General features: G+C 31.8%; 1 protein-coding gene across 1 annotated transcript; it reads left to right on the top strand.

Annotated features, from left to right (window-relative positions):
- Positions 1-3,501: 3,501 nt before the first annotated feature.
- LOC109121990 (disease resistance protein RGA2-like) lies at positions 3,502-5,273 on the top strand. The gene is made up of 2 exons (XM_019217961.2): positions 3,502-4,987; positions 5,075-5,273. The coding sequence occupies exon 1, from the start codon at positions 3,504-3,506 to the stop codon at positions 4,980-4,982; it is 1,479 nt and encodes a 492-aa protein (XP_019073506.2). The 5' UTR covers positions 3,502-3,503; the 3' UTR covers positions 4,983-4,987; positions 5,075-5,273.
- The last annotated feature ends 11,643 nt before the right edge of the window (positions 5,274-16,916 follow it).

The raw sequence follows: 16,916 nt of genomic DNA, 5'->3' as shown, positions 1-16,916 counted from the left end.
TGCTTTTGAGGATTATATCCTAACAGTGAAGAATTGTTATCATCAAAATAAAATGAAATGTTAATTGAAGATCCAACCCTCTATTGTTGCATTACTTTAATCTAACATGATAGAAAAAAAAATGATTTTTTCAATTTTTCTTGCTTCCATATTAATTAAAAGTTAATAGATATTGTTATGAACCTACCTAGAGTAGGGTGAATAGGTAGTTCTTTCATTTTGATCCAAATTTTTATTTTTAAAATTTCTCTTTTAGAATTAGAGAAGAATAAGAGAAACATAATTGCATAAAGAGATGACAATTTACATGGACAACTACTCATAAAGTCTCATAGAGACTTAACAGATGCAAAAACCATGTGGTCAAAAGATCATAGAGTACAAATCCACTATTGAAAGAAAAGTATACAAATTTACCTAATGAATGTTATCCTTAAGTCTTACTCCTTGGTGCCTATACTAGTCTTCACATCTATGATGTAGCACTACACACGTATCAAATGGATACCTTAACATCTTAAGAGGACAAATATCTTTCTCACAAAACTAAGAAAAAGAAAAATGAACTTGTTGAGAGCGTTAAGATATGAGAAAGGCTATCAATTACTCTTTTTTTTCAAAAAATTTTGCATCGAAAGGAAAAGGATTTTTAGGCATAGTATTTATAGGAACGAGACCCTAGTGGACAAAGACCTAAAATTTCCAAAAACCTTTTTTTTTTTTTTTAAATGGAAAGAATTTTTAAAATTGCCATAAAAATTTTGGAAAGTTTTCATCAAACGCTCAAGAGTTTGTTATGAACACTTGATTATTTCCAACACTTGAGTTGTTCTTGCAAGCACTCGAGTGTAATGCTTGAGGCACTTGTAGTGCTTGCTAGATTTGAGCACTTGATCAATTTTTTTATTTTAAAATTTAAAACTTTATGATAAATTAAAATAGCTTAAAGTCCACATTATGCTACATGTTAGAATTATTAGTCTTTTTCGAATCTTTCTATACTTGTATGACCCTTGGTTAATCATGTAGTAATTTTGAGTTTTTAATGGAGAGTGATAAAAAAAAAAGTCATAAATTAGGATAAATTGACTAAAATTGTAAACTTAAGCTAAGCAGCCTAATGCAATAACAAACTCTACTTGAAACTTGTCCTTATTTGACTTTGTTTTTTAAAAATTATTTTTAGAGAACAATTGTCAAATTGAGTGTAATAATTTTTTAAAAAACAAAAAAAAAACTTTTTTGTTTTAAATAGACAACAGTTTTTTTTTTTTTTCAATATTGATTATTATTATTATTATTTTTAAATTTTAAGCAAAAACAAGAAAAGGTACAAATATAGAAGTTCTTAATGTTCACATTTCTTCACACCAATTTTAAAATAGTAAATTATGAGTCCTAATTCACCCATATCTGATTTTTCTTTACCAAATAAACAGCTTTGGCAATTCACCTGTTACTATTGAAATTTAAAAAAAAAAAAAAAACCATTAAGAATCATGAGAAAAAAAAATTCTAAGAAATTTAAAAAACATATTAGAACTATTGTGCTTAATTTGGATAAACTTTGTATTTTGAAAAGTAGATAAATATTAATAATTGTTAATTATGGTTTTAATTTTTTAAAATATTAGATATGTTCAGATAAATTTAATTTTTTTAAGAAAATAAAAAACAAAAACATATTTTATAGTTGTATAAAAACAAGAGGACCAATTTTTTTTCATAATTTTTTTGCTCATTCATTAGTGAGTTTCAATGTTTTTATATCCATGTATGAGGCATCTATATTGTTAGTTTTCCATAAATAAATATATGTGAATCAATAGTGTTAAATTCTTAAAATATATATGTTTATTTTAAGATGTAAATGTAGATAACATCTAGCTTGGGATAGTATTAAAAAAATGTAATTTATTTTACAAATTTGTTTTTATATTATCTTTATCACTATCATTCCTAAATAACATCATTTTATTGTAAGAGTTAAGAGACCAAACAAAAATTAGAAATATTTTTTACAAGACAGACATTGGTAATGTCATTTACTCTACAAATTTGTTTTTATACCATTTTTTTAATGACGGTCATTCCTATGTGACATATTTGGAGGTCAAACTAGAATTAGAAATGTTTTTTTATGTATGTGAACATAGATAATATCATGTTTAAGATAACATTAAAAAGTTGTATATTATTTTATCTCTTCTCATAAAAATGTATTAATTTAATAAAAAAGTTTATAATTTTATATTACATGTATATTGTTATTCTTTTAGGACGTAAGTGAAAAAATAATAAGGGAGAAATAATTTATTTTTCAATCATAATTATTTGAATTAAAGATTGAATATTAGGAACAATTTAATTTGAGGAATATGGTAAAAATGGAACTATGCTTGAAATTATATTACGCGTCCTTTTCTTTTGATATTTCCAACATCAAACACAAGGTGCCTAATGGTATACATTCAATACCAATTGCAAAACAATGGTTGACTTCTCATTTCATTTGTCATCGCAGAATCATTTCCATGGCTGAATCGTTTTTGTTTAGCATTGCTGATAATGTTGTGGGGAAGATTGGCTCTCTTACTCTCCATGAAATTGGCTTGGCATGGGGCGTCAAGACTGAACTGACAAAGCTGGAAGCCACCTTAACCACTATCAAATCCGTCCTCCTGGATGCTGAGGAGAAGCAGTGGAAGGATCGACAGCTACGTGATTGGTTGGGAAAGCTCAAGCATGTGTGCTATGATGTGGAAGATGTGCTCGATGAATTTCAGTACCAAGCTTTGCAGCGCCAAGTGGTGAGTCATGGCAGCCTTAAAACAAAGGTACTTGGCTTCTTTTCATCTTCAAATCCGCTTCGATTTAGCTTTAAAATGGGCCATAGAATCAAGGAGGTGAGGGAGAGGTTGGATGGCATTTCAGCAGATAGGGCTCAATTCAATCTACAGACTTGTATGGAGAGGGCTCCTCTGGTGTACAGGGAGACCACCCACTCATTTGTGCTTGCTTCCGATGTTTTCGGAAGAGGTAAGGATAAAGAAAAAGTTTTAGAGCTTTTGATGAATTCAAGTGATGATGATGAGAGTATTTCAGTCATTCCCATAGTTGGTCTTGGAGGTCTTGGAAAGACTACTCTTGCTAAACTAGTGTATAATGATCCGTGGGTAGTTGGGCATTTTAAGAAAAGAATATGGGTTTGTGTCTCCGATGACTTTGATATGAAAAAGGTGATTATAGATATTATTAAATCAATCAAAACTACTGTGGAAGGGGGGAGTGGTCTTGGTTTGCCAAACCACAATGATTTGAATATGGAGCAAGCACAAACTCTTCTTCGTAGGACTTTAGGAAATGAAAATTTTTTTCTTGTCTTGGATGATATGTGGAATGAGGACCGCCAAAAATGGATTGAACTCAGAACCTTTTTAATGAATGGTGCAAAGGGCAATAAAATTGTTGTAACAACGCGGGTCCATCCGGTGGCTTCGATCATGGGCACTGTTCAAGCGTATATTTTAGAGGGTCTTCCTCATGTCGATTGTTTGTCTGTGTTTCTAAAATGGGCATTTAATGAAGGGCAAGAGAAACAACATCCAAACCTTGTAAAAATTGGGGACGACATTGTAAAGAAGTGTAATGGAGTTCCTTTGGCGGCAAGGACTTTGGGGAGCCTACTTTTCTCAAAATTTGAGCAAAGGGATTGGTTATATGTGAGAGATAATGACATATGGAAATTAGAACAAAAGGAAGGTGATATTTTACCTGCTTTAAGGTTGAGTTATGAACAATTGCCCTCTTACTTAAAATGTTGCTTTGCATACTGCTCAATTTTTCCCAAGGGTCGTGTGCTTTATAATGAAGACTTGGTTTACATGTGGAGCGCACAAGGGCTCATTGAACCATCCAAAAAGAAGCAAGAGTTGGACAACATCGGAGACATCGGAAACAGATATATTAAAGAATTGTTATCGAGATCCTTCTTTCAAGACTTTGAAGATTATCATTTTTATTTTACATTTAAAATGCATGATCTGATGCATGATCTTGCATCACTCATATCACAACCTGAGTGCACTGTCATAGATCGTGTAAACCCTACCGTCTCTGAAGTGGTTCGCCATGTGTCATTTAGTTATGATTTGAATGAGAAAGAAATCTTAAGAGTTGTTGATGAGCTTAACAACATTCGTACAATTTATTTCCCCTTTGTGTTGGAGACATCACGTGGTGAACCATTTCTTAAAGCTTGCATCTCAAAGTTCAAATGCATTAAGATGCTAGATTTAGGGGGTTCGAACTTTGACACATTGCCAAATTCTATCAGTAATCTAAAGCATCTCAGATTTCTCAACCTCGGTAACAATAAGAGGATAAAGAAACTTCCAAATTCAGTATGCAAGTTATTTCATCTGCAATCGTTGTGGCTTTCCAGATGTGAGGGATTCAAGAATCTGCCCAAGGAGTTTGGGAACCTCATCAGTTTGAGGCATTTAATCATCACCACGAAACAGAGGGCTTTGACAGGGATAGGACGCTTGGAATCTCTTCGTATTTTAAGGATTTTCAAATGTGAAAATCTAGAATTTCTGCTTCAAGGGACGCAAAGTCTCACTGCCCTTCGGTCATTGTGTATTGCAAGTTGTAGGAGTTTGGAGACTTTGGCACCTAGCATGAAACAACTGCCCTTGTTAGAGCATCTCGTGATTTTCGATTGCGAAAGGCTCAATTCACTGGATGGAAATGGGGAAGACCACGTTCCAGGGCTCGGGAATCTACGGTATTTGCTGCTTTTAAATTTACCAAAGTTGGAGGCATTGCCAGTGTGCAGCCTCACATCCCTTGACAGACTTGAGATTGAAGAATGCCCTCAATTGACTGAAAGATGCAAGAAAACAACAGGGGAGGATTGGCATAAAATCTCTCATGTCTCAAAGATATATATTGATGGCGTCAAAACACCAGAAAATTAAGCAAGGTATAAAAATCTCTCATGCACAACCTTTAACTAATCAATATATCTTAATTCTTTAGTGTCCTGACAATTCCCTAATTCCTGTTTCAGGAGATCCACTCAGAGTGATGATGAAGCCTAAGATGGATTTGAGCAAGACACATTCTTTTTTCCTTTTTTTCTTTTTGCCTTTCAAGTAAAAGCAGTTTATTCATTTATGTAATTTCATCAATTGGGGGAGTGTTATTGAACAGAAGTCTGGACTCTATTTATTTTCCGTAAATATAAAGGTTAAGCCACTTCTCTTCAATATTTTACTTGGTATCAGTTTGTTTTGAATTGATGGAAGTGGACTTGTTCAGCCCAAAGAAATGAGGTGATTGATTTTTTATTTTCTTTTCTACTTAAGGTGGTTTTGAAAGCCCAAGACTTGGCTTCATTGTTCCACAGTCATAACCTCAAAAGGCATAAATAAAAGCTTTATGTGTCTAATTTCGATAATTATTAAAACAAAAAAAAAAAAAACTAAGCAAATTTAAAGCCTTAGACTTTGGAAATTGTTACACGCATGCTTTCATTTTCCTTGAGCAATCAGTTATTTTTATTATTTATTAGTTTTTGGGTCATGACTTGCAACCCCTGACTTATTAGATGCATACGTTTCTCCTCTTATGCATCTCATTTAGTACTTTCAAAAATCAAAAGTGAAAAATAAAAAATAAAAATCATCAGAGTTTAAAAAAAAAAAAAAATCTTCTTTCTTTATATTACATAATTATGCAATATCTTTGTTTTTTTATTTACAAGAGAAAAAATTAATATTTATAAAAAAATAAAATATTATGTAAAAAATTATTTATGTTTTCTATTTTTATAAATACTAAAACAAAATTTGTATCCAAATGATATCTCAATTATTTATTTTTTTTATATTTTTAACCTATACTAAATTCATTAAAATTTGATTAATTATTTATGTATAATTTTAATATAATTATTTAATTATAGTTTTCACAAGTCCATGTGCAGAGTCAGCAAGAATGGAAGATCAATTGTGACAGTTTGTGCAATAGTGGGTTCAAAAGAATCCCCCAAACTGCATTTCGTGCCTGTTTTTAAGCCCATTTTCAAAATTAAAAAAAAAAAGAAACAAATTTTAGTCTACAGGGTAATTTGACAAAACATTAAATGTGGAGGGTTGGTAGTTGGTAAGGAAGGCAAATTGGCACGTGATTGAAGAAGGGAAAATTGTATTTTGGGCCTAACTTGGGCCAAAAATTAACATTTGATCCTTATAAATTTCATAATTGATGGAAATGATATAAGATGTTAAAAGACCAATATATTCTTCAAATTTCTATATATTATCTTTTAAGGATATAAAATAGTGATGGACTAAAATATCCAATGACCTTTCACATAAGCTTTTTTTGTTTTTATTGCACCACTATTTATGCAACCATAATAATTCTATTTTAACAATTTGGATTTTTCATTGTTTTTAATTTTTTTTTAAATAATTGAAAATCAACATTATTTTTTATTTTAAATTATAAATAAAGAAAAATTATGTTCAAAAACTATTTTAAAAAATACTTTCTAAAAAAATGGTAATATGATTTATATTTTTTATGTTTTATTTTTGAAAAAACATTTAATTAAAAAATAAAAACTATTTTTAAAAATAAAAATTGAAAACCTTGTTTAGTACTATTTTTTATATGAAAATAATAAAAAGAATTAAATTCATTTATTATCCATTTTTATTTTTTTCCATTAGTTATTTTAATAATAAAATAAAATAAAATAAAAATATAGTATGTTTATAATTAAACAAACAAATTGATCAATTATATGTTTTTTGTGGGACTATCTTTTACATGAAAAATAATTAAATAACTAAATTATATATATTTATTACTCTTTTTAATTTTATTTTCTTTATTTATTTTTTGTCTAATAGAAAATTTTAATATATATCCATAATTAACAAAGTAATAAATGAATTGTGCACATTTTAATATATTAAAATAAATTACTTTCTAATTTAAATAAATAAAATGAAATAAGTAAATAAATTTGGGGTTATTTTTATTTTTTAACATATCTTATATCAATATTTTTTATGGTTAAATAAATATTTTATTTTTTATTTCTTTAATTCCAAAAATAAAATGAAATAAATAAATAAATTTAGTATTTTCTAACTGATCTTATATTCATATTTCTTATGGTTAAATAAATTTTTTATTCTTTTTTCTTTATTTCCAAAAATAAAAGGAAATAAATAAATAAACCTTGCTTAAATAATAGTTTTTAAGTAATTTCTTTGTCTTTTTTTTAATTACATTTTGCATTGAAAATAAAATAAACAACGTTTTATTTGAGTCACTGTACAAGGTATTTACACTAAGTGTACATGACAAATATACTAACTGTATAAGGGTGTACAAGACTATTATTTGTGAAGGATTTTAAGTGATTCTGAAAAACTTGTTTGTTTATTTTCTCTAACCTATGATAAATGACATTCTTTACACACATTGGTTAAGCATACATTAATTTCAATGCAAACATGGTTAACCGACCTATTGTCAGATATTCATGAGATGATATATGAAATTTGAGTTATTGTACAAATGTATTACACTAACTGTACAAGACAAATTTATTAATTGTACAAGGGTGTACAAGACTACTTTTTGTTAAGGATTTTAAGTGATTTTGAAAAACTTTCCCATTTTTTTTCCACTCAAAGATTTTTTTCCCCACTCAAATTCTCTCACTCAAGAATTGTTTCGAATTTTATTTTTAAATTTCATCATCAAAATTTTGTAATTGCATATTTTATTTTTTTTTAGTTTTAGCAATGCTCTTTCTTTCCACTATTTTTTTTTTTTTTTTTTGTGAAATTTTATCCAAATGAATCTATATTTAAAATTATAATCATATTTATCAAAAAATTTACAAGGATTATCTTTAATTCTTTTAATATATTTATACTCATTTATTTAAAAAATGATAAACTAACTTTTTTTTTTTGGTAAACATATTCTATTACCTTTCAAGTAAAAAATTAGATAAGTTTAAAAGTCAATAAAAAAAATTAAATACCACTTTCAATAATTTTTAGATAAAATTTTATATAATATATGTCATTTGAAATTTAATTTCTAAAGTTTCACTAAAAATATTTGTTGATAATTTTCTTGTTGTGAATTAAAATACTTTGCATTAATCTATCTAGATAAGAAAAATTGTTAATATAATATTAGAACTTCATATCTTAGTTATTTTTTTCAATAAATTTATCTTTTTAAAACTTAAAAAAAAAAAAACATTAAAAATTAAAAATCTAAAAGGATATATATATATATATATATAATAAAGTGAAGTGATAGTCAATTTTTAAAATTTTTAAAATATGGTCAATGTAGAAAATATAAAAAAATAATTAAAAATAAGAGAAAAATATAAATGAAAGGATAATATAAATTTAAAATAAAAAATGAAAATTAAACTATAAGATAAATACAAAAAGATAAAAATTATTTGGATGAAAAATCCTAATTTTTTTATCATTGCTTATAATAGAGCAAAAAGATTCAATATCTTTAAAAATGAAAAACAAAAAAACATTATTGCTTTTTATTTGACATAAAATAGAAATATAGATTGGAAGAAAAAAAAAGTTAGAAATGAGTAATACTTAATAGGGAATAGAAAAGAAAAAAAACACAAAAAAATTGAAATTCACACAAACTTGTGCTATGTAAGGGTTAAGGGTATTTTAGGGATTACTGAAGGACAATATCCTTCATCTTAATTTTCATATTTTGTTTGGGTTTTGGGCTTAAATATGCATATTTTTTTTATAATATTGTCTATTTTTACAAGACTTTATGAAATTTGTATGTGCAGTGGATTCAAAAGAATCCTTAGATTTCATTTTGTGCCAATGTTTATAAGTCCATTTTTAACATTAAAAAAATTAAAATTTTAGTTTACAATTGTAATTTTAAAAGAAAATTTTAAAATATTAAATTAAGATAGTAGAGTAGCAGTTGATTGAGGGTTTTTTTCTAAGGTATTTTGTTTTATTAAAAGGCATACTTTTTCACCAAATATTAAAGTTATATTTGATTCACAAAATATTAAAGAAAGAAAAAAATATTAAAAAAATAGTTTTTATATTTAATTTCATTATAAAAATATATAAAAAATAAAATATAATTAAAATCAATTAAAAATTTATTTATATTCAAATTATTTAATCTCTATATAATATAAAAAATAATTTATTAACTTCAAACTTTTTTTTTTTCATTTTCTTCATCCTATTTTTTTTTCTCCATTTCCTTTCACTTATATTTTTCCTCAAAATTTAATTTCCCACGACCAAACCTAGCCTGAGGGTGGGCAGCATGTAAGCAGACAAAATGAGAAGTGAGTGAAAATGAGAGGTTGCAACCTTTTATTATCAAACTACTACCATTCGTTTGTGGTTTATTGTCAAAACCTTTTATTGTCTGTGTATGCCGACAACGTCTACACAAATTTAAAGTCTCGAGCTAATGGAAAAATTGATATACTGATTGCTTTCATTTTCATTAAGCAATCAGTTATTACTCACCTACTCTACCTGTTAGCTTTTATTTTCTTTAAGCAATCAGTTATTACTCACCAACTCTGCTATGTATTTTTAATTATGGTATTTTTTTCAAAACTCCCTGCTATGTATCATATTTATAACTATCAAAAGTTAAAAAAGAAAAGCACTCATTAGCCATTACCTCGTGGTAATTCAGTCTAAATTCTAAAATTGAGTTTAGAAATTGGAAATTTGAAGAATCATTTGGAGAAAGAATTTTAAATAAATGAATAAGTGAATAAACAAATAAACGGAATGATAGTAATAATGGAAATAATAATGATTAGATAAGTAATTGCGAAAATTGGAATTTTGGAAATTGGAAATTAAATTTGGAGATCAGAATTTTGTGGAATTGTTGAAAAATGGAATTTTATTTTTTTATTTTTTTAAAAAAGGAATGAATAAATAAATAAATAAAATAATAATAATAATAATAATGAAAATAATAATAATTAAATAGACAAACGTGAAAAATAGGATTTTGCTGACCTAAAATTCTAAGGAGGGATAAGCGTATGAAGAATGAAGATTATTGGAAGAACTAAAAATTGGAAAACTATTTGCAAAAATGGATTAGGGGATTATTTTTAAAATCGAAAGATGGAATTTGGAGAGTGACACGTGGCCCAAAGGTGGCCATGCAAAAGGTGGCCATGCTAAATGATGTCAAAGATAGAGAGAATGAAACCCAAAGATAGAAGGATGCTGGCAGGAACGAGAGCTTTATCCCATCTCCTTTGCTCGTGCCATATGAGAATCCAAACTTCCTTGAAATCACAAGACCCACACCCTCCATCCTTCCTGCTGGTAAACATAGGCAAGATCGCACTTGCTACAATAGTGTCTATCAAAGTGGCTGGCCATGAAGGTACCCACGCAGCACTCAGAATCAAGGCAATCCCTTCTCAACCTCTATATAGGACCTCAGGCGCTACCAACTCGCCTAAAAGCAATTGCTGTTAGGAAAGGCACATACCCTAGCCTTACAGTGCATTCACCCAAGCGCCCACGGCGAACACAAGGGAAGTTGATGGACATGACCAACCCTTCGATCTGCCAACAAGTTGATGGACATGGCTAACCCTCTGATTTGCCAACAATCTCTCTCTCTCTCTCCCCCCCCTCCCCAGCGACACCCCTGGGGTTCGAACCTGTGACCTTGGCTCTGATACCACTTGGAGGACCTCAGGCGCTACCAACTCTCCTAAAAGCAATTGTTGTTAGGAAAGACGCATACCCTAGCCTTATAGTGCATTCACCCAAGCGCCCACGACAAACACAAGGGGAGTTGATGGACATGGCCAACCCTCCGATCTGCCAACAACATGGGGTTGATTACACAGAGGTTTTTGCGTCGGTGGCAAGGATGGATACAGATCGAATGATTATTGCTCTTGCAGCTCAAAGGAATTGGACAATTTACCAACTAGATGTGAAATTAGCCTTTCTTCATGGAGAGCTAAGTGAAGAGGTGTTTGTTGAGCAACCAAGAGGCTATGAGCAAAAGGACAATCCGCACAAGGTGTACAAACTGAAGAAAGCCTTATACGGACTCAAACAAGCTCCACGAGCTTGGTTTAGTCGTATAGAAGCACACTTTGTGAATGAAGGATTTGAGAGGTGCCACAATGAGCATACCTTATTCGTCAAAACAATCAAAGGAGGTAAAATTTTAATTTTGAGTTTGTATGTTGATGACCTCATTTTTACTGGAAATGATGAATCAATGTTTTATGAGTTCAAGAGCTCTATGATGCGTGAGTTCGATATGACTGATTTGGGAAAGATAAGGTATTTTCTTGGATTTGAAGTGTTGCAGAAGACTGATGGCATTTACATCAGTAAAAAGAAATATGCCTTAGATGTGTTGAAAAGATTTGGGATGGAGGAGAGCAATTCTATCCATAGTCCGATTGTTACAAGTTTTAAAGTCTTCAAAGACGAAAATGGAGTCAAGGTTGATGCAACATTCTTCAAGCAAATGGTAGGGAGTCTCATGTATCTAACAGTAACTCGACCTGACTTAATGTTAGTAGATACATGGGGCAACCAACTGAGCTTCACTTACAGACTGCAAAGAGGGTGTTTGGATATTTGAGAGGCACAACAAATCTTGGGATCTTCTACAAGAAGGGAGGGAATGATAAATTGGTTGTCTTTACTAATAGTGACTATGTCGGTGATTTGGAGGATAGGAAAAGCACATCAGGGTATGTATTCATGTTGAGTTCCGGAGCTGTGTCTTGGTCCTCTAAAAAGCAGCCTGTTGTTTCACTCTCCATAATTGAAGCTGAATTCATAGCCGCAACATCCTGTGCATGTCAACCTGTTTGGATGAGAAGAATCTTGGAGAAGCTCGGTCATACACAAGGTAATTGTACTATTGTGTTTTGTGACTGATTACTACCAAAAAGTGCTATTTTGTAGACCTAATTATAATGGTTTTAAGTACCTTTGTGTAGTAATCATATTCATTTAACCCAATTAATTCATTAAGGTCCTTAGTAATTGGTTTTAACCATTTTGTGGCAAGTTTACATGTTTATATCAGCTTATGAATCAATTCAAGCATGCCAAATGATGGAGGAACTACTTGGACAAGTTAAATCAAGCTTTTAGCTACACCAAAGCAAGCCAACAAAAGGAGAAAAGCAAAGAGAAGCAAAGAGAAGCTAAAAGAAGCAAAGAGGAAAACAGAGGACAGCAGCTGCAGTCTTCTTTGGCACTTTTGGAGCACTTCCCGAAGTCCATTTTCTACATGCTATATACCATTTCAAAGCTCAGGAAGTCAAGAATCCAACGCTTCAAACCGTGTACGATTTGGAGTTGAAATGAGGAAGATATGGCCTTCGGAAGACAACTGCATCAAGCTGAGGGATAATTTCGCACGATGGAAATCAAGGTGCGAATTCCTCAGTCCAAAGTGTGGGAATTTCGCACACCTCAAACCAAAGTGCGAAATTGGAACTCCAACGTGCGAATTTTCCCCTGTTTCTGCCGACTCCACACGAGATCTTTTCTTTTAGATATTTTTGTATAAATTTCCATTCTTCTCCTTGTAATCCACCAATCATAAGATTTCTTAGCTAGGAAGGTTGGAAAAACTTCTCTATTTATATCCCCTTGCATCCGTTGTAAAAAATTATTGATATATTGATATATTGATATATAGATATAGAATATTTACAGAGCTCTCCTGTTTCTATTTTCTTAGTAGCCAAGCAGCCTCTGAGGGTTTTTTCTCAAAGGATGATTGGCTAAAACTTTTAGTTTCTCAAAGTATGGATGTTATGTGATGGCTTGGATGCAATCCCATGGAAATTTCTCGCACCCGGAAAGTAAGGTAGTCGTTTTTTCATTAATGGTTCATTAATGCAAAGTTTGGTTTTTATTTCCTTTTGACAACTTCCAACGGCCAATACTTGATAAGCTTTTGGATTTCTATCCATTAGTTATCTCCTACGAGCTATTGGAAGGTGAGGTTTTCAATTCCAAGTTTTGCATTAATCCATTAGAACCAATTTCAATGGCCATTGAAAGGTGAGTTTATCACCTGGAATGACTTTGAGTTGCCAATATTTGGTAAGCTTTTAGCTTTAGACTACTAGTTATCTCTTACGAGCCATTCAAAGGAAGTCTAAGGTGAATAACCATTGATGAAATTCACTACCATTTGTTTTGCCATTTTAAAGGATTAAAACTTGATTTGCTAAATCCATACCGGTTCGGGAAGCAAGCATCACCATAGTTGCAACCCCAACGCGAGGAGCCTATCCTGAGATTTCCAATTTGCATAAGAACCAGAGCATAGCTATCCTATCTTTGAGAAAATTGTTTTTACACCCTTTCATTTTAGTCTTTAATGTTAGTTTAGATTAGTTTAAATCTTTCTAAAACATTTGCATCTTCTTTTAAAGCTAACATCCATAAGAAAATCACCTATTTTCCTAATTTGAATATCACTTGTGTTTGCGAAAACCCTTCCCAGTGAACGATCCTAGAACCACTATGCTATAGTAGCTTGGCTACTTTAGTAATAGTATTCAAGGTATAAATTTTGTTGATACGCCTTTAAAGCTAAGCTACCATGAGTCGAATCAAATGGCGCCGTTGCCGGGGAAGGTGCCACAAGCACAGTGAAGCAACCATTAAGGGTAACTTGTGATCTTCATCACAAGTTTGGTGATTTTTCTTTTCTTTTACTAACTCTTTTTAATTGTTCTTTTTCTTTATTTATGTTTTAGTTTACCTTTCAGCTAGTTTTAGTTAGTCTTAATTTTTTTAGAATTGTTTTTCTTTTGTTTTCTCTGTTTTTTCACAAATTGCTAGTTGTGCATGCCATATTGAATACGAGATAATAGAGGAAGCCATGAACTTCATGAGTTATGAGCACTTGGTGGAAGAGTGTCCTATCATTCCAGTGGTGAGGGAAATGTTTGGTGATTGCAACACCTACAATTCCAATTGGAGGGACCATCCAAATTTCTCTTGGAAACCACAACCACCTCAGTACAAGCAACATGTTCAAGCAACTCAGCAAGCCTCGAACCTTGAGCAAGCTATGGTGAATCTTAGCAAGGTCGTGGGAGACTTTGTTGGAGCTCAAAAATCCATCAATGCTCATCTCAGTCAAAGAATTGACAGTGTAGAGAGTTCATTGAACAAAAGGATGGATGAAGTGCAAAATGATCTATCTCAGAAGATAGATAATCTCCAAGATTCAATCTCAAGGTTTGCCAACCTCAACACAGTGCAAGAAAAAGGAAACTTTCCTTCTCAACCTTAACAAAATTCCAAGGGCATCCATGAAGTGGAGGCTAAAAAGGGAGAATCTTCAATGGTGAAGGAAGTTAAAATGGTTATCACTTTGAGTGGTAAAGAGGTTGATTTGGCCACATCCAAACAATCGCATGAAACAGAGAATGAAACAGAGAAAAAGAAGTCGGAGGAAATTAAAGGAAAGAGAAAGGGAATTGTTTCCATTGCCATCATACAATGCAAATCTCTAATGAAGGATGCTAACTTCATATGGGATCCGGGCAAGCTGAAACAGGACAACATTTTTTTTTATGGACTTAGTCTTTCTAAAGACTAGCTAGTCCATATTTTTTTGCTTTATTACTTGTTTTAATTTTGTTTTCACTGCTTTAATTTTAATTATTTTTGATTTAACATAAGTTTTTTGGATGATCATTGTAGGAGGGACTGCAAAAAAATTGGGTGTACCGTCAAATGATGAAAGAAAAGGAAGAGAAGAGAGAATTCTGGCCATTGGTTCTATTGCCACTTTGGGACATATTTTGGAGCACTTCCTCAAGTCCATTTTATACATACTATATACCGTTTCGAAGCTCAGGAAGTCAGGAGTCCAAAGCTTCAAACGATGTCCAAATCGGAGTTGAAATGAAAAAGTTATGGTCATTGCAAGAAAATTGGATCGAGCTGAGCGGGAATTTCGCACACCTCAATCCAAGGTGCGAAAATTTTCGCACCGTGCGAAACCACCTCCTGGCACACGAGTGGTATTTCGCACACCTCAAGCCAAATTTCGCACGGTGCGAATCAAGGTGCGAAAATTTCGCACACCACTATTCAAGGTGCGAAATTCATTCCAAGGTGCGAAATTCATTCCAAGGTGCGAAATTCTCAGTCCAAGGTGCGAATTCTCCAAACATCAGTTTCGCACACCACTATTCAAGGTGCGAAAATTTTCGCACCGTGCGAAACACTTCCTGGAACACGAGTGGCATTTTGTACACCTCAAGCCCATTTTCGCACGGTGTGAAACAAGGTGCGAAAATTTCGCACAGTGCGAAATTGAGTGCGAAACTCGATTCAAGGTGCGAAATTCTCATTTTAAGGTGCGAAAATTTCGCTACTGTTGGACACACTTTTGGAGCACTTCCTGAAGTCCATTTTCTACATGATATATACCATTTCAAAGCTCGGGAAGTCAGGAATCTAGAGCTTCAAACGGTACATGATTTGGATTTGAAACGAAGAAGTTATGGCCGTTTGAAGACGACTATGCAAAGCTGAAATGGAAATGTTGCAGCCGCACCAAATTTTGCTACAGTTAGACACGTTTTTGAAGCACTTCCTGAGGCTCAAATTATGCATTCCACATATCATTTTAAATATTGGGAAGTCAGGAATCCAATGCTTCAAACGGTACGTGATTTGGATTTGAAACGAAGAAGTTATGGTCATTTGAAGACAGACTGCACAAAGGTGCGAAAATTTCGCACCTTGAAATCCAAAGTGCGAAAAATCCTTTCCAAGGTGCGAAATTTTTTTTAAAAGTGCGAAAATGACCAACTATCTTTTAAACCCATTTTTAAACACCCAAGACTCTGTTTTTCATTCCTAAAAGTCATTTTGACTTCCAAAAAGAGTTTTTAAACGTGTGACCATCCAAATTCCGCCCCTCCCTCTCTATTTGAAGCCTCAAGAACATGCATTAGAGGAGAGAACACCCCCATGCACCCTGGGATCACACACCAAGCCTCTCATTCCATTTCTTACCTCCTAAAACCATCAAAGCTCATATAGCTCCAACTGAGAGCTCCAGTAGAGGAGACTATGCCACCTAAGGAGACTACCAGAGCAGAGGTCAATGTCCTGACCCAACCCATTTAGAAGGCCACCATATCTCCACAGGACCCTTCTACTACTTGCTCATCTCTTTAATTTTTGTATTTACTTATTATATTAGTATAGATAATTCCATGTTTTGATGTTTTATATTCTGGGATTGGATGCATTGCATGATCATATATTATATTCTATTTTCTCAGATTAATATATAGACATCAATTTTGTATTAAACTTGGCATTTTTCTATTTCCTCTACTCACTGAATCTTTTTTTTTTTTTTTTTTTTTTTTTGAAACATGTGGTTTCTCCTATATGACTCAGACTCCATGTCACTCAGGAGGTACCACTTCCTCCCTATTTTTCAATCGCTTTTGTCACATTGAAGACAATGTTCAGCTTGGTTGGGGGGAGAGTTGAGGAAGGAAGTTTTTGTTATTAATGCTAAGTTATTTTGGTAATTTAGTTGTTTTTTGCTTAATTTTAAAATTTTTTAAGTTTTTATTCTACTCTCCATGGTTATTAAGGAAAAAATTTCAAAATGAAATGGGAGAAATTGAATTTTTATCTTTTTACTTGACTTAGATTTTGTATTATGCTTACTAAAGTTGATGAATTGTTGAAACTTCTATTGAATTCAACCTTAGTTCTTCCACTTTAAGCTTATCACACACCGTGCACAATAGGTTCCGATTATAAGATGAA

This window comes from Vitis vinifera, chromosome 16 (assembly GCF_030704535.1).
Source record: "Vitis vinifera cultivar Pinot Noir 40024 chromosome 16, ASM3070453v1".
Lineage (NCBI taxonomy): Eukaryota > Viridiplantae > Streptophyta > Magnoliopsida > Vitales > Vitaceae > Vitis > Vitis vinifera.
The sequence above is the reverse complement of the archived record's forward strand: the minus strand, read 5'-3'. Positions and strand labels throughout refer to the sequence as shown.